The sequence below is a fragment of the Thalia democratica genome, chromosome 8 (assembly GCF_965202585.1).
Source record: "Thalia democratica chromosome 8, ktThaDemo2.hap1.1, whole genome shotgun sequence".
NCBI classification, from domain to species: domain Eukaryota; kingdom Metazoa; phylum Chordata; class Thaliacea; order Salpida; family Salpidae; genus Thalia; species Thalia democratica.
Genome location: NC_139172.1, coordinates 6,590,155 through 6,609,460, shown reverse-complemented (window position 1 = coordinate 6,609,460; position 19,306 = coordinate 6,590,155). Strand labels below are relative to the sequence as shown.

General features: G+C 24.6%; 1 protein-coding gene across 1 annotated transcript in view; it reads right to left on the bottom strand.

Annotated features, from left to right (window-relative positions):
- Positions 1-18,767, bottom strand: part of LOC145842495 (uncharacterized) — a 45,452-nt gene extending 26,685 nt beyond the window's left edge. Inside the window, exons 1-5 of the mRNA XM_082949948.1 lie at positions 18,558-18,767; positions 17,828-17,984; positions 16,795-16,906; positions 14,274-14,439; positions 1,714-1,822 (exon numbers count right to left, since the gene is read on the bottom strand). Coding sequence (XP_082806074.1) covers positions 1,714-1,822; positions 14,274-14,439; positions 16,795-16,906; positions 17,828-17,984; positions 18,558-18,677 — 664 coding nt within the window. The 5' untranslated portion in view covers positions 18,678-18,767. The remainder of the gene's footprint in view (positions 1-1,713; positions 1,823-14,273; positions 14,440-16,794; positions 16,907-17,827; positions 17,985-18,557) is intronic.
- Between the last annotated feature and the right edge of the window lie 539 nt (positions 18,768-19,306).

Below are 19,306 nucleotides of genomic sequence, written 5' to 3'. Positions count from 1 at the left end.
AAACTAAGTTTTGGTCAAAGACCTTGTCAGTGCTTAAATATAGTTATTAAACAATAGATTTATTTGAAGTTTTACGTAGAACATAATAATAACGTACCACAGTTTATTAATTCATATTTATAATCTTAATTTAAATAAACTAGGTGAATATAAATTTTCTAGTTTTAAATAAATATAATTTTGAATACTTTATATAAAAATAATCTGAATCTCGTTAATTTTTAAACATAAAGATTAAGTAAATTTGTCAAGGCTTTTAAACACGAATCTTGAGTAATATTTTTTACTTACCTTCTATATATAGATATAAACTTGGATTATTTCATTACTATAATGTTGCATGATCATGATAAGCTAATGAGAGAGAGTAACATTTAGAAGTTTGAACTTATGTTCAAAAAAATATACCATATTAGTCTTTAACAGCTGCAATATTTCAATAATGAACCTTGGCAGAATTCTTTTTCTTTTATCGGTCAGTTGAAGTATGGAAAAAACTACCGAATGAATTAGTTTCATGCAAAAAATTTTAAAGAACTTCGATTAAAGTTAAAAAGTTTTATCTGCATTATATTTGTGACAATAAAATTGATAAGTAAATTTTATCAACCGCTGATTTAATTTTAAGATTTAGCTTAGTTTATAGTTGAATTTTGTTAGCAGCTCCTTTACACTATTAATAATGAGTCATTGTTCAATGTATTTAATGACTATTCATCTGGCCAGTCTGTTCTTAATGTCCTTGAAGCGTTAGGTTTTTATTTTTGTTGTTAGTCAATGCATTTAAATATTTGTTGTTGATCGTTCTACATCAAAGCGTAAATAAAAATAAATTTGTGGTTAAAACATTGATTTTTTTGTTAACCTATAAATTTTAAATCAAATTATGTTTTTATCTTTGTTTTAATAAATAAACTATTTGTGTTAATTTTTTTTTTAATGTGTCTTTCAGTTTAAGTGGTCTAGGTTTTGATTTCTAGGTCCATCATATGGACAATAAACTTTTAACCGTATAGTAAAATATTTAAAAAGACATAGTTGTTGATTAATATATTAAAGTTCAAAATAATTTAGAATAATTTACTTACACTTAAAGTATTTTTTATCTTAGTTTCTAAATAAATAAAAAAATTTGTCCCTGGTAGGAATCTTTTAAAAATAATTTAATTTTAACTTTTCGTTAGTTTGTTTCTAACAATAACTTTTACTGTTTAAGATTTCAAATCTTTCAACTTTGCCTTTTATATAAGTATGTTACTAAATTTTAGTTTTCCGTTTCTTTTTATGCTACTGATTTGGTACTAGCTAAAAAACTTTTCACCAAAATGCAAAACTGATGTTCTGTGCAAAAAAGTCATACTGCGAAAATGTCGTTGTGAAAAATTTCATCGTAGAATGTGACGTTGTGCAAAAGTATCGTTATGTAACAATGATGCCGTAAAAAGTTGTCATCGTGAAAAAATGTCGTCGTGCAAAAGAGACACCTATATGTCTTATATGTGTTATGTCTCATCGTGCAAAATTGACGCCGTGCAAAAGTGTCCCCTTGTGATAAAGTGACGCTCATGCAAAAGAGTTGCCGTGCAAAAGTGTCTCCTCGTGCAAAAGTGACACCCATTCCACAAAAAAGTCAGATCAGTTAAAAAACAGTAAAATTTATTAAATTACAAACTATTGAATATTTTTTAACGTCTAAAACTAAGTTAAACTCACATTTTGAAATAAAATTTTCAATTTCTTCCGTTCTTTCGCATAATGTTTTCAAAACACTTTTTGTTTGTTGCGTTGTAAATATGTCTTCGTGTTTTAATAACAACTCAATCTGTGTATTTTAATATACTTAAATTTCAGATACAAAAACTATTACTTTTAACTTATTAAAAAACTTAAATTTGTTCGTCTAAACTGTTATGTTTGATAAAAACTGTTTTTTTTTTTACTTTTTCAAGATTCTTAACTTCTAGTACTTAAAAATTAGAAACTCTCAAAATTCTAGTAACGTTTCGAAAATTGTAACAAGTAATTAAGTTTAATCAGCATAAATAAAAAAATTTATATAACTTAAGAAAAAAATTCTCCAGTAGATCCTCTAATCCACGTTTTTTTTTTAAACTGTTAAAAGCCCTAAATATAATATATAAGAAAATAAATTAATAATCTCAAATATTGTAATATAAAAATTAAATGTGTCGTATATATATTTATACTACTTTCCACCTTTAAATGTTATGTACTAATTTTAGTTTTAAATTATTTTCAAAACCTAAAAGAATTACTTATATTAAGTGTCTAAGTGCAAATATCAAATTAATAAAAACAAAAATTCGATAATTTTATAATACTAAGGCGTCTATAAATTTGTTGTCATGTTTATGCTTTTAAATACAAAAAATAAAAAACATTTAACAAACCTATCAGGCCGAGTTATAAAATTCTATTAGACAACTCTTGGTCGTTGTACTTTAAGAAGTAGATTATAGACAATCAAATATTTTATTTAAATATAATAAGTTAATCTTAAACATTTATTAAGTGACTACCTGTAAGTACTTAAACCGTTTTAAAGATTAAATATTTTTAAAATGGTTATTTCCTAATATGTTGATCAGATATTATAAACTAAAATATAAATTTAAGTTAGTTGAAACGAAACTGTTTAACTTCAAATTATTAACAAAATCGTAGTTTAAATAAAACTTTGAATAAAAATACAAAAATAATCTTATTGCTGTGTATAAAACCTATTTAGATTTTTTTCTTTGGTGACATGAAGGTATTGGATCAAAGCTGAAGTTAAATACTGAATAAGCAACCGAAAAAGCTTATAAAGTTGGTACGCAGGACATAAAAAACTAAATAAACAACACTGTGTTAAACTCAAAGTTTTAAGTATAAACTTTGATTTACTTTTTATAATTAGTCCAATAACCTATAGTCTCGTCGAATCCAATTTATTTAAACTTCGTAAACAATTTGGTATTACGTATTGGTATTTTATGTTCTAGTCAGAATTTTAAAAAAATTATAGACATAAACCATCTGGCTAATTGATTTGCCGTTGTTTTAATATTTTTACCCATTATTGTATTACCACTTTGTTTCAAAAAGTTTCTATTATAACTTTTTATATTTCTAATATATAAATAAATCTTAAAACCATTCTTTTTAATAGACCTGGCCCGAAGAAACTTTTTTTATTAAATTGGATAATAGCGATTAGCTAAAGACCACTTTTATAAAACAATTAATTAGAAGGGAAATTTATTTTAATAATAAAAAACCCATTAAAATTCAACTCAATATATTCGACAGAACTAAAAATATTATGAAAAAATAAACCTAATCTAAAAACAGAAAATTTTCTGATAAAAAAAGATGCTACCTCCAATTTGTGTAAAAAAATTACAGAAAATTGAAAAAACTTTTAGAAGAATTGTATAAAATTTTAAAAGAATATAATTATATATATATGTTGTGGAATACCATTTTTTGACTTTCTACAATACGTAACTCCAATACTAACTAAATTTTATCACTTATATCTCAAAAACTATTCTGAAAATTTTTAAGCTGTAAATAGTAATAAGTAGCTGAGACAAAAAATTAATAAGACAACTTTATGAAAAATAAGTAAGACATCCCTTATAACCTTAACTATGTTTAAACATGTACAATATTTTACGGATGGCACGTTATAAAACTCGATTCATATTTATTTCTAAATTTAATTCTAATAACAAAAAATATTTTCTTAGGTAACCAACTATCCTTTTATAATAAATTGTCCCATTGTATTAAATTTGCTTCAAAAAAAAATTTGTAGTATTAAATATATTGTTAATTTTACGTTTACTTGTAAAACTTAATCAGATTTGTAAGTTTTAATAAGCGTAAAGTATAAAGCTCTAAACCATTATATAAAGTATTCATTACCTTTTTACATTTTTCTGCTGCAAAAACATGATTATTTACTTTGTTTCGGAATAAATTTTTTTAATTATAAATATTTACTTCAACTAAAGAACTAACTGTTAAAACCAAATCAGAATGACAAAACTTAGAGAGTCTATACTATAACATAGCTTTTACTTACAACTTAATAAGAACTAGTACTTTTTGCTTTACTTGGAGTTGACAATAAACTTTTGAAGATGAGTAGTTCTGTAATCCTATCAGTAATTACAAGCAATAAGTTTATATTGTTTTGTTTTTTATTGTTTTTAATCTAACTGCTCATAAGCTTTCATTGTAACGTGAGTCTGTTTGCGTTATAATAACAGAATGTAAAATTAAGTTATGGGTTCACATTATGCTGGCAGTAAGATATAAGCTGCCTTCACTTTACCATTTTTAAAGTACTTATGTTCAGTTAGTTTATTTACTTATACAAATTAAATTTACTGTATTATATACAACATTAAGCTCTTATAAGTACCTATATAGTTATTGTGCTGTAGACAGATTATAACCAGTTTCATGAAATGCATTATAAATAATATATAATGGTTATTACAGGACTAAACAATAATTAAGTATACTAAGAAACAAATACAGACAATCTATAATGCCATCTGTCTGTTTTTATTTACAGACAAAAAAGGCAATACATAAAAAAAAAAGTGATTATACATGATTTATTGGATGCTCAGAACTAGATTACACAAACTCCCATTTTTAGTATTACAAAAATTCGAAATAACTCAAATAGTGTACGATAAACAATGTTTTAAAAAGAATTCGTTTTAAACAGACTATTATAACGTTTATGGCATTTTTTATATGTTTAAAGTTATTATTTGAATAGAAAAGGTTAATTAAATTAGCTGTTCAAAATATTAGAAGAATACCATTACAAAAAATCGATATAAATAGAATAGTGTACGATAAACAATGTTTATTACAAGTATTTCGTCTTAAACAGCCGATTTTGACTTCAAAAGGAGGTTAATACTTTAAAACTAATATTCCTTGCCAAAGAGGTTTGTTAAATTATCTGTACGAAATATTACAAAAAAATCATAACCAAAAATTAAACTAATTCAAATATTATACGATAAAAAAGGGCTATAACAAGTATTCCGTTATAAACAGCCGATTTTGACCTCAATTATAATTTTGATACTTTAAAAATATTATTATTAACCGTAGAGATTTATTAAATTAGCAGTACGAAATATTACAAAAATATTATTATCAAAAATCGAAATAAGCAAATCATGTACGAAAAACAATGTTATTACAAGTATTCCGTTATAAACAGCCTATTATAACGTCAATTGGATTTTTTATATGTTTAAAGTTGTATTCCTTAATGAAGAGGTTTATCAAATTAGCTGTACAAAATATTAGAAGAATACCATTACAAAAGATTGAAATAATTAGAATAGTTTACGATAAACAATGTTTATTACATGTATTACGTCTTAAACAGCCGATCTTGACGTCATAAGGAGTTTAAACACTTTAAACCTCATATTTCTGACCGAATAGGTTTATCAAATTAGCTGTAGTTAATATTACAAGAATATTATTACGAAAAATCAAAATGATTTAAATAGTGTAGGATAAGAAGGGTTATTACAAGTATTTCGTTTTAAACAGCCTATTATCACGTCAATAGTATTTTTCATATGTTTAAAGTTGTTATTTAATGTAGATGTTTATTAAATTAGCTGTATAAAATATTACAAGAATACTATTTCAAAAAAATTATTTGTTTTAAAAAGTCGATTTTGACATCAAAAGAAGTTTAAATACTTTAAAACTAATATTAACCGAAAAGGTTTATTAAATTAGCTGTACGAAATACTACAAGAACATTACAACAAAAAATTGAAATAATTCAAATAGTGTACAATAAAAAAGGTTTAAAACAGCTTATTACAACGTCAATAGTATTTTTTATATGTTTAAAGTTATATTCCTAAATAAAAAGGTTTGATGAATTAGCTGTACGAAATATTAGAAGAATACTGCTACAAAAAATCTAAATAATTCAAACAATATACAATAAACAATGTTTATTACACGTATTTCGTCTTAAACCCCTGATTTGAACCTCAAAAGGAGTTTCAATACTTTAAAACTAATATTCCTAACTATAAAGGATTATTTAATTAGCTGTACGAAATATTACAAGAATTATTACCAAAAATCGAATAAATTCAAATAGGTCACGATAAAAAAGCGTTATAACAAGTATTTTGTTTTTAACAGCCTATCATAACGTCAATAGTAATTTTTAGATGTTTAAAGTTATATTCCTAAATGATGTTGTTTATCAAATTAGCTGTACAAAATATTAGAAGATACCATTACATAAAATTGAAATAATACGATAAAAAAGGGTTTTTACGAGTATTTAGTTTTAAACAGCCTATTAGAACGTCAATAGTATTTTTATATCTTTAAAGTTGTATATTTAAATGAAGAAGTTTAAAAACTTAGCTGTATAAAATATTAGAAGAATACTATTACAAAAAATCAAAATAATTCAAATAATATACAATAAACAATGTTTATTACAAATATTTCCTCTTAAACAGCTGATTTGAACGTCAAAAGGAGTTTAATACTTTAAAACTATTGTTTCTACCCGAAGAAGTTTATTAAATTAGCAAAAATATAATAAAAATATTAATCAAAAAAATCATAATAATTAGAAAAGTGTACGATAAACAATGTTTATTACATGGTTTTTGTCTTAAACAGCCGATTTTGACGTCAAAAGGAGTTTTAGTACTTAAAAACTAGTATTACCAACCGAAGATGTGTATTAAATTAGCTGTACAAAACATTACTAGAATATAAATACCCAAAATCGAAATTATTCAAACAGTGTACAATAAAAAAGGGTTTTTACAAGTATTTAGTTTTAACAGCCTATTATAACATCAATAGTATGTTTATATGTTAAAAGTTGCGTTCTTAAATGAAGAGGTTTATTTAATTAGCTGTATAAATTATTAGAAGAATACTATTACAAAAAATATAAATATTTCAATTAGTGTACGATAAAAAATATTTATTACAAGTATTTTGTCTTAAACAGCCAATTTTGACGTCTAAAAGAGTTTTAATATTTTAAAATTAATATTCTTAAACGAAGAGGTTTATTAAATTAGCTGTACGAAATATTACAAATATATTATTACAAAAAATCTATATATTTAGAATAATGTACGATAAACAATATTTATTCCATGTTTTTCGTCTTAAACAGCCAAGTTTGCAAGAAAAGGAGTTTTAATACTTGAAAACTGATATTCCCATTCGAAGAGGTTAATTAATTAAGCTGTACGAAATATTACTAGAACAAAATTACCAAAAATCAAAATAATTCAAATATAATACGATTAAAAAGGGTTATTACAAGTATTTCGTGTTCAACAGCCTATTTTAACGTCAATAGTATATTTTATATTTTTAAAGTTATATTCCTGAATGATGAGGTTTATTAAATTAGCTGAACAAAATATTAGAAGAATACTTTTACAAAAAATCGAAATAATTAAAATATTGTAAGATAAAAAATGTTTAATACATGTATTTCGTCTTAAACAGCTGATTTTGATGTTAATAGTAACTTTTAGACTTTAAAACTAATATTTCTAACTGAAGAGGTTTATTAAGTTAGCTGTACGAAATATTACAAAAACATTATACCAAAAATCAAAATAATTTAAATAATGTACAATTAACAATGTTTATTACAAGTATTTCGTCTTAAACAGCCAATTTTATGTCAAAAGTACTTTTAATACTTGAAAACTAATATTCTAAACCGAAGATATTTATCAAATTAGCTGTACAAAATTTTACTATAACATAAATACCAAAAATCAAAATAAATTAAAAATTGTACGATAAAAAAGAGTTTTTACAAGTATTTAGTTTTAAACAGCCTATTACAACGTCAATAGTAATTTTTATATGTTTAAAGTTATATTTCTAAATAAAGATAGTTATTAAATTAACTGGACAAAATTTTAAAAGAATACTATTACAAAAAAACGAAACAATTTAAATAAAGAACGATAAAATTGTTTGTTACATGTATTTTGTTTTAAACAGCATTTTATAACGTCAGTAGTATTTTTTATATGTTTAAAGTTGTATTCCTTAATGAAGAGAATTATTAATTTAATAATAATCGCGATAGTCGTTTTATATACTGTGTCATCTCTAACTTAACTTACTAGCTTCATCTTACTAAGAGACATACATATATGTACTTCGCTATAGTGAGTGATTGTTTTATTTTGACCGAATACTGTAAATTTTGAATTAGACATCTTTACTTTGACTACTTGAAAACATAAGCATATAAACAGTTAACTAATACTTAACTAAAATAATTAACTCGTATTCAACTTTAAAAAGAAGTTATAAATCATAAGATAATGTAACAACAAAATAAAAATAAAACAGTTAAGTACTTTAGCAAGCTATTGTCGTTATACGTTGTTTCAATTGAGCAAAACAAATTCAATTGTTAGACATTAAGTCACCCAACATAGCAGAAATGAAGCATGGGACTTTATTAAAAATTTTAGCTGCCGGCGATAAGATAAAAAGACGTTGAAAGTCCTCAAATGAGCCATAGTAACACAAAAATAAAACGCTTGTAGTTTAGCTAATAGAAAAAGACGTTAATAATTAGAAAAAGGACGTGATCTAGTACTTAGAGGACTGTGCAGCACATTTTAAATAGGGTGGAAAAAGACGCGTAGAAGTATTTAAGTCAAACCAAAAATATAGCTTATTGAAATTATGGAATCTTGTACAAGATTATATATTTTTAAAGTAAAAAAATTACTAAGAATTGAGATTAGTTAAAGGCGAGGTTTTTGCGATGTTCTTGATAAAATGCGTTACGTGAAGATATAAAGGTTTGTTTTTGAGTGTTTTGACAATAAACTGTACATGAAGGGGAAAAGAGAAAGATATAAAGAATTTAAAGAAACTGAAAGGGTCTTAAAACTCTTCTCCCCTTTGAATACTATCCAAATACGTTTAAATTTTTAAGTCTAAATAATAGTTTCGAAGATTTTTGTTGAAAACGATATACTGTATATAGACATATTTCATTTACTTGAAATACTTGAGTATGATATAAAAAAAATTAACTTTACTAGAAAAGTATATAAAAGTATTATTAACTTATAAAAATAATTAAGTATTAGAAATACCCAATTTATGGCAAAATTAAAAAACCTTAGCTACAAATTAAAAAACACGTACCGCATAAGCGACTCGAACTTAAAAAAATAAAAAAAAGATATAAAAATAAAATTTGAAACCAGAAATATGTAAAAGAAAAGCGCATTTTATCTTAGATAGTAGTAAAAATTATGTAGATTGTCTACGTTGTTATTTGTGTCTTTAAAATTACGCAAATGGATATAAGTTATTGTTAAAATAATAAATAAGTCTGTATATCGTAAATAAAAAACGTTCTTCGCATTCTATACAAAACAGACGACGTTTTAAAATCAGTGGCATTCAGCAGTCAGGTGGTGCGTTGAGTGTAGCAATTCAAACTTTTAATTTGTCTGAACGTTTCATAAGTATGTGCTTATTAGTCTATCAATTTTTTTTTTCGGTTACATTAATCTGAGATGTTTTCTATACCCTTTCTATCCTTGTTACCCTTGAACAACCCCTCTATAACATAAAATATTCTCAACATAAAAGGAAATATCTCGAGGTGTCGCGTTGCGAAATCTCGTGAAAGAGTCTAAAATGCATGGATCATTTACTCTTAGAATAATGCTTTACAGCATACCCGAAACCTAAGGATCTAGGTTACGGTTGGGCAACGTACAGCCCGCGAGCTGATTCCGTCAACTTTAAGCAAGTTTAAAGGAATGCAGCCTGCAAAAGGTCAAACTGCGGCTCTCGAGCATGTAAATCCGGCCCGCTAAACTAAAATTTGAAACATACTTTGATCAGGGGTTGAAAAACTGCTGCACATTAAGGAATAAACATTAAGCGGTCCATAAAAGGTATAACCTGTGGCCCGCGATTTGTGATTTATGAAAACTACATTATATTTTGAGGTTTGAATAGAAAAAGACACAAAAAAGTCGTAGATAAAATTAACAGCAAAATAAAAAATTACGCTATATATACTGAGGTTTTAAAAATTAAAACTTATCGGAAATTCGAAGGACATACAAAACTTAAATTAAATATTGTGAAGTCTGAAGTGATAAGAAAAACAAATAAATAAAAAGGTCACAAGTAAAACTTATGGAAAATTTTACTGGATATCCTGGTAACTTTCGTAAACTAAACGAAATGGTCCGGTCCGCCAACACTAGTATTTTTTTCACATTTGGTCCGCTGACTGAAAACGTTGCCCACCCTTAAACTAGAAGAAGATTGCAGTGATGCTTCTAGGGAAGATTTTAAGGGAGACGCGCAAAAAAAACTGAATCTTTAAAGAAGAAGATCGCAGATTTTTCAGCAACAAAATACAAGAACAATACCTTTCGCATCACCAGAAATGAAAAAAAAGAGTTGAGACAAGAGAATCTAAAAAAAAGCAGAATAAATTCAAATCATCTGAAATTGACAAAAGAAAAAAAATCAATCATAAGGTTGGTCACAAAACTATTACAAAAAAAAATGTTGTATTAAACGCAATAAATTTTATAAATTAAATTTCGAAAAAGTATTCCTTTCTTAGAAAAAAAGTTGTTAAATTTATCTTTCACACGAAACCATAACAAGAATAAAAAAGTATTTGAGCGCAGTAAACAAATAAAAAAAATTGAACAATCCAGGATAGACTTACAAGTTTTTTTAAGTTCCATCAATCACAGATAGCGACAAAAACTATTTACCAGAACGCAAAGCGTGAGATAAACAGTAGTTTTTATAAATTTGTTAGAAAGAAAATCAAGTTTACGGAACAAGCTTAATAACTTTTATTGTGAATATTACTTTATTTAATTTATCATTAACGTAATTGTCTGATCAATCAGTAAATTAATATTGCGAGATTGATTAAGTAAACTTCACGTATCAGAAAGAGTAAACCCTCAACAACCTACAAAGTGTAACCTGAAGAAATCCTTAGCAATTTTCATAACCTAATTGTGCTTTGCACTAAAGATTTCCCTAAGCGAGAAATTAACACAAATGAATACGTGAGTAGAGGTCATTTTCTCGGCCCTGAAGCTAAAAGTAAGGATACTTTCAAACACGTGATCATTGACCAAGAAAATCGTAACTAGTTTTACAAATACTTGGGCTATAATTACTACATTAAAAGTTCTGATTTTTTGTACTAGACCTTTTATTTTTCAAATTGTTGAATTTGAAATGTCTTAATTTAACATTTCTTGAGTTAACTTATCATATTTGAGTTGTCAACATTCAACTGTCGTAAGTTTAAATTGAAAGAATTAAAATAACGCTATTGAACTGTTTGAAATGAATTACAAAAGTTTAGTGTCGCACAAGAACTGATAATTTAGGTTGTCGGAAATTTGAAACATCGCATTTAAAACTTCAATGCCTTACTACTAAAAACTTGTTACTTGAAATATATAATTTATCTACAAGTTCTCTATTTTTTATACAAATCATACTTAAATTAGTTTTTAATTTTGTAAAATAGACGACGTATTTAACTTGTAAAGTCAAATAGTAAAAAACTATTTTTATTTTTATTAATAAAAAGTTTACTGCTTTACAAATAATAGTAGCCTCTATTTTAAAATAGTAATATTTGTCCCTGTTTAAAGTTTTTCTATTTTACTTCAAATAGGAGATTTCAGCTGACTAAAACTAAAAACGCTGTACTTTCCGTTTCCAAGTCATAAAACCCGAACATTGGTCGACTTCAAAGTTTTTACCAGGATTTGTTTTTGTTCTTAATGAAAGTTCAACTGAAAACTTTATGGGTTTAAAAAACATTAACTCATTTTAATTCATAAAGCTTTTCCAAATATTGATTCTTTAAAAGTATTTTTCTAATCATAAAAGTTTATCTTTATAATCAAGAAAGCTCATAAAAATATTTTCCGTTGGTAAAACTAAAAAACTTCTCCTTAACTAAAAAATAATAAAATATTTTCAGTAATCATTAATTCCTATAAAATTATAACTTTAATACAGTATTACTTTTTAAAATGTTGTTTATTTTTAAAAGTATAAATTTGCAAAATTACACGGCTTAGGATGTTTTTCAACAAGTCTGGCCCACGAAAAAAATATATAGTAGATCATACAACCAAAATAATAAAAAAATCTTTTTAGTAAATCTGGAATGCCGATTAAATAAGTGGCTGACCCTTACTTTAGTAGAAGTATTGACAGTTTACTTTTTACACGATGACAAGATTGCTACAGTAAGCTGTCACTTAGGTACACATTTCTTACGTACGCACCTAAAAGCTGAAAAATGCTGTGTTCAAAGTTTTTTTATTTATCCTACTCAGAAATTACAAATCAAACCAAAAGTAGTAATATAAAAGCATTATATATTAATCAATTATACTGTATAAAATTTAGATAAATTAAAGCTAAAGAAAGTTTTAAAGTTAAAAACTGTGTATAAAATTCAACATTTTAATCATACATATTACAGTTTACCATTTAATGAAAATAACAAACGGTACAACTTAAATTTACATACCTCATAATTAAAACATAAGAATGAAAAGTATTTAAAAGTTCAAAAAAAAAATTATATAACTAAAAATAAAAATTGAAACTTACTTATTAAAAAGCTATTCTCTTAAAATTATTTTAACTATTTTGTCTGATTGTAAATAAATTCTCTTTTAAAATAATTTTATCCAGACAATTTTTTTAAAAGCTATTCTCAAAATGGCTAGTGCAATAAAAATTTACATGTCCCTTCCTAAAAATGTAATTGTAAAAAGCATATAAGCATCTAAACAAAGTTGAGGTAAAGAGAATGCTGAACTGTGAGAATGACATTTTTAAACCCCATGATTGAAACACAAATGGAAAATCGCATAAAAATATGATAACAATGAAAATAAAGAAAATTGCAATTGACAATTCCACACTATATGATTATAAAAAGGTATTGATAAAAATGTACATGTATTAGGCTTAGCGTAGGTAATTAAAGACCTAATTTTTTTAGGAACGCACTACCAGCTGGGTACGCACTTCTGTGCTTTGTTCAAAGTGCGTACGTAAGTGACAGGTTTACTATATTTTGTTAGTATTAACTGTATACTTAATGATTATTTGATCACAAGTAAAGAAAGAATTTTCTCAAAACCCTAAGCGTGAAATTATTAATTTAGTACTAAACAACAATATTAATTAAATTATAATAATAAATTATTATAACAATAATATAAAAATAGTTGAAAGAATTTGATTATGGTAAAAAAGTTGATTAGAAAATTGAGGGATGTATTAAGGTAAAAAAAAATAAAACTTACTTATTATAAAACTATTCTCTTAAAATTCTTCTAACTTTTTTGTCTGATTTTAAATAAATTCTCTTTTAAAATAATTTTATCAAAACAATTTCTCTAAAAGCTATTCTCAAAATTAAATCATTTTAAGTAAGTTTTAGTCCTTACTTTTGTATTAAACTTAATCTTTCTCCAGAAACTCACAACTAACATAGTCTGAATACAACTAGGTTTCATTTTTCACTAAACTTAAAACTCTAATTTTTTTCTCCTCAGAATTTTTTTTATGTAAAAGTTTACGAATTATCACAACTCAAAATTTAATTTAGAGTTATGTAACACAATCAAAATACCAAGAATTTTTGTGAAAAATCAACTATCTTAGAATTTTTACTTTTGTGGCGTACTTTAAGTTTTGTAAAAACCATATTAGCTCTTCTTGCATTTACGCTTATTAAATCAATTAAACTTAAGTATTTAATTTATAAGTACTTAAAAGAATTTACTTGATAAATATAAAAAGTAGTTAGTAAACAAGCATACTAACTAAGTGCATAATTTGCTACGTGTTTACTTCTTTGGGTAATTACTAGTTTTAATACAGTCATATTCATTATTAAACAGTACATTTAAGTTATTTCTGCAGCTTTAGCGTATTTTAAACATCAAAATTAAATTCACAATTGAGATGGTTAATGCTTCTCCCCAGCCCAATTTAAGTCGGTACGCGTTGCACCGTTTCATAATAGGTTTGAGGTTCAATTTTATGTGTTTTCTACTGACATAAGTTACATTTTAAACCTATTTTGAAACACTACCAAAAGTAGTACTTATATACTAATTAATGGTTCAAAACCTAACCATTTTAAGGAGAGTTTGACAAGATTTTTCAGTGTTTTCACCCATGTAAAGATCGGAGACTTCTTGCAACGTAGCAACAGCTTGTATGAAGTTGCTTTGTGAGATATAAACTTCAGCTAGTTCGTTCATAGCAGACGCAATGTGTGTTGTACTCGACTTCTCAGCTCTTAATTTTTTAAGTTATAAATTTTTTATACATAGTGATTTTTTTTAATTTGAATAGTTATTTAAGTTTCATAACATCTATCTAATATATTCCAAAACTTATAACTTTCTCAATCAGTATATCACAAAACTATCAGACGTATATAATAACTTTTTCTTTGAGAAAGCATTCCATTACAATATTAGTCATAAAAATTTAAAAAAAAAATATTTATTAAGTAACAGAAAATTTATATATACAAAAGACGGAAATAAAGGGAACAACAAAACTTCAAGAAACCAAAGCAGGTTAAAAAATAAATATTTAAATTAAATTTGTTTTATATATTTTATAATTGTATTGCATTAATGTGTTTTTTATGGTTTATATTAAGGTGTATTCTGTATATAATTATTTTTTCAGTAAAATACGTAAAGCTGATTTTAGATGATAGTGGGATCATCATTATTATTAGAATTGGTAATTTTAGAATGTTTTAAAACTATATAAAAACTTATACTTCAAAAATAGACTTTGACAAAGAAACAAATAATTATACTTTTTAATATACATAATTGTAAAACAAACCTACATTTTAGTATAATTTTTGAATAAAGTCAAAGAATTCGTTTTAAAATAGTAATACATAAACATTAAATCTGAGAAAAATATACTTCAAAAAGAGTTTTTTTTAAGTTCAAAAAAAAGTTGTAAAATAAAGAAAAGGAAGTAGCAAAAATGTCATATCTAAATAAGATTAGTTAAAAAATTAAATATATCTGAAGTAATAGAGTACAAAAAAAAATAAATAAAAAGTTGTTATAAAATTGTTTAAGTCAAAGAAATTGTTTAACAGGTAAGGTTTATTTTTTAGTCATTAAGCTCTTAAGCCTTAAAACAACTTTTAAACTAATGGTTAAGGATATTAGGTAAATAAATTATATGAGGTAAAATACACACACAGTAAAATACCTTCAAAACAAGTTGTAAACTCAAACCAATAGTATTGATTGTTAACACAGTGTAAAAATCTAAAAACTTTATAATACAATAAAGATGTATAATTTTTCATGTACACATTGCAAATACAGTTGGCAAAACTATAAAGAGTTTTTTTAATTACTTTTATATAAAGAGTGTTTATTGTATTAGTTTTGAAGTAGTCTCCTTGTTTGCAAATTTTTCAAAAAAGGACATTATAAAAACTATAATTAATTTAGTTCCAATAAACAGATACCAAATAAAACCTGATTTTACATACACATTGATTGGTGAACTGTAATTTTAGCAAACCAAATTATACTTAGTAATTACTTTATTAATGTTTAGATATATATATATATATATTAATATAAAATTAATTCTTGTACTATATTTAATATGTAAATGGTAGATCTTATCTATATACTTGTTTATTTAATCTGCCATCTTCATTAAAAAACTGAACCATTTACATTACAATATTATTGTTTATTGAACAATAAATACGCTCAAAAGGTTTGGTCCAAGGACCTGGTGTACAAAAAACCTTTTGATTATTGAGTCATACACCAGAACATTTTAACGTCATACCCAGTACAATATTTATGTTTTGTATATGAACTAAGTGGAAAAGAAATATCTTAATATTAAATATAAACTCGTCAGATGTATACAGATAGAAATGTATGGTAAAAATGTTAAAAAATACATCATCCCATTTGTTAATACCTATATGTACACTTAAATGAAAAGACAACAAAAAATTAGGTGAAGACCAAGAAGCTGTATTTAATTTATTTTAGAACATTAAGATTTTTATAGTACTAAACTTTTATAACTTTAAGTCTGGCAAGAATGATCTAGAGATGACCATATATATTGTATATAATAGACCAAAAAAAGTAGTTATTTTAACAACATTACTAAAAGACAATCAAATTATGACTTTAAAGGTTGTTTAAAGTACTTTTTTAAATTAATATATGTTTTTTTTGTTTTTTTGTGTATTTTCTGTTTATGTTGCCAAAGGCTTGGAAAACGTTTAAGAAAAAAAATTGTTTTAACAGTTAAATGTTTGTTGTAGACAGAAAATAAATTTTTAAATTTTATTACAGGTTATATTAAGAGCTAATAAGAAAGAAGTATTTTAAGATGAATTAAAAACAAGGATCAAGTCATTTTAAGGTTTTTTTAATTATATTTATTTATCAGTTTTAATTTCATGTTTCTACCTAAAAATACTTCTTTTTTCAACAGCTTTTTTGCATGGCTTCAATGTTTGCGTTAATACTTTTGTTCAGTAGCTTTTTCTAAGGATATTGTGGGTGTGAAATTCAAAAACATTTTGATTAAAATCTTAAATATTTAAATTAAATATATATTCTAAATACAAACTTATATTTTTGAACAGCGTCTTCAAAATAAATCTTGGACCTGTCTTTGTCTTGAAAAGATGCTCTCCCAAGGTGATAAAAAATATGTCCTTGTAAAACTCCATTGGACTTGACTAAAAAAATATTTTCTTGTATGAAACCTAACTTTTTTTAATTAAATCACTTTGTACTAATTATCTCAAATGAAACTAAAATAAGCTAAATATTTAAAATACAAAAACTTAAATATTTTAAAGACTTAAACTATCTGAACATTTTTTAAACGTACTATACATTATTACTAGAATTAAGATAAGCATAACAACACTAAAGTCAGTAGTTATTCTTTTTTAGTATTCTTTGTAGTTCATGAAAAAGTATGTGGTTTGTGAGTACTTTTTTTTACCTCCCTATTTTAATTATACATTTCATTGTATCTAAGTTTATCAGTGTAGTTATAAAAAAAATTACTTTTTTCAGTAGTAACACACTTAAAAAACTTAAACTCAATCCATTATTTTTATTGGTTAGTTTTAACCTTTATAATACAAATGCTTCAAAATGTAAGTTTTGTAAATTTACTTATAATTCACATAAAAATCATAATCTTTTGACTTCACATCAAGTTAAAAACACTAAATTATAAACTTTAAGCTATGACCACTAGCAGTAATTTATAGCAACTTTTAGTTCATTAAACAAATTACATTGGTGTTTCAAATTGAAAGCCTTATTAGTCGCAACATAAAACATTTATAATAACTAAATTTTTATACTTTAAAACAAAGCCGTGTTAAATTTAAGAATTATAGTAATCAATTAAAATATAAAATCCAACTTTTAAAAAATATGAATTCAATTCCAATGTTAAAAAACAAAAACTGTGTCATAGATTTTAAACAAGTTTAGTATTAGTCAAAAACAGTTATTTTATAAAAAAGATGTTTACTAACACCATTGAAGTCAAGAAAAAATCTGACCTAAACATTACCAAGAAATCTAACTAGCCTGGGTAATTTAAAATCCTTTTATAAATAATTACAATTTTCTCTCACTTTTATCAGCATATTGCTTTTCCTCAAGAAGTAAGTTGAGAATTTCAGCACCTTTTTTACAATTTCCAGCAGTTATATTGGCAGCTGCTAAGTTCAATAAGCATGGTATGACTTCAGTTTTGAACAAAAGTGCATGACTCAATGCTACTTTGTACTCCTGCATTTACACATATATCAACAACTTTACTTTTGATAGTATTTTGTTTACATTTAGTCACTGTCTGTGACATATAAGATGCTATAATGTGTGCAAAGAATGTATAATATAAAGAAAAGACTAACATGATTCAATAAGGGCATTTGTTAAATTGCTAAAATAGTCTAAACTCAAGTACCAAAATCCTTAAGTAGTTAGCTTTAGAGTCAGAGAACTAAAATGTGATTTTTATCTACAAAAAAATCAATATTATTTAAAAGTATTCTTTTATTTGTTGCTTGGAGTTCATTTTTACAATCTGTTTATTGTAAATTTTTTAAGACTTTCATAGTTTAATAACTTTTAACATTAAAAAAAAGTTTTCTAAATTTTAAGCTTAATAATTATTGGAAACTCTCTATTTTAAAGTGTGTTTTATATTTACAACTTTTCCTTTAAAAGGTATGCAAATATTTCAAAAACTTATTTGATTATCTTTAAAATAAACTAATAAAAACTCCAACTTTTACTATAAATATAATTTGTTATGAATTTAATATTTGAAATCATGGGAAGTATAAAATATGTTTTTACCTCAACTGCTTTTGAAAAGTGTTGACTTTTCTTAGAATAATTAGCTTCTAAAAGAAGTTTATTAGCTTTTTCTGTGTGTGACCTTATAAAGTCTGCATCTGGTCTTGCAACATTGTTCATCACTTTCTTTATAGATTATATTTACAAAAGTTTGTTTTTGTCGAACTATATGTGTAAATAAAACATCAAACTTCACTTCATTTAATTTAAAATTTCTGTGAAGTTTTAATTTTACTGATAAACTTTGAAAAATTCTATAGGTAAATAAAACTATCAGTTAAGTAATGCAAAAAAATAATTTGTACACATTTTCTTTTAAAGTTACCATATTATTTTTGATATACAAGTAAATAACTTTTCAACATTTTCTTTTTTTATAGTTTTCAAGGTAGAAAACTCTTTATAAACATTAAAACTCTTTTCAAAACACTTAAATTTCAGAAATACATTCTTATTTTTATTACCTTTATAACAATTTTCAAACTAAGTTATTTTTAAATCTTAGTTGCTAACAAAAGTTTATTATACGACATTTGAAATAACACTACAAGTTTAAATGTTATTTTTCATAAATTTTGTTTAAATATTTTTTTCCAGAACTTATACAAAATTAGTATCATTTTGTAACAAATGAACTACTACATGATAGAAAAAATTTTGAATTTTAAATTACTATTTTACCAAATTAATCTCAAAAAGTGGCTAAAAAAGTCTACAAATGATTTACAATTAAAAAATACTTTTAAAAA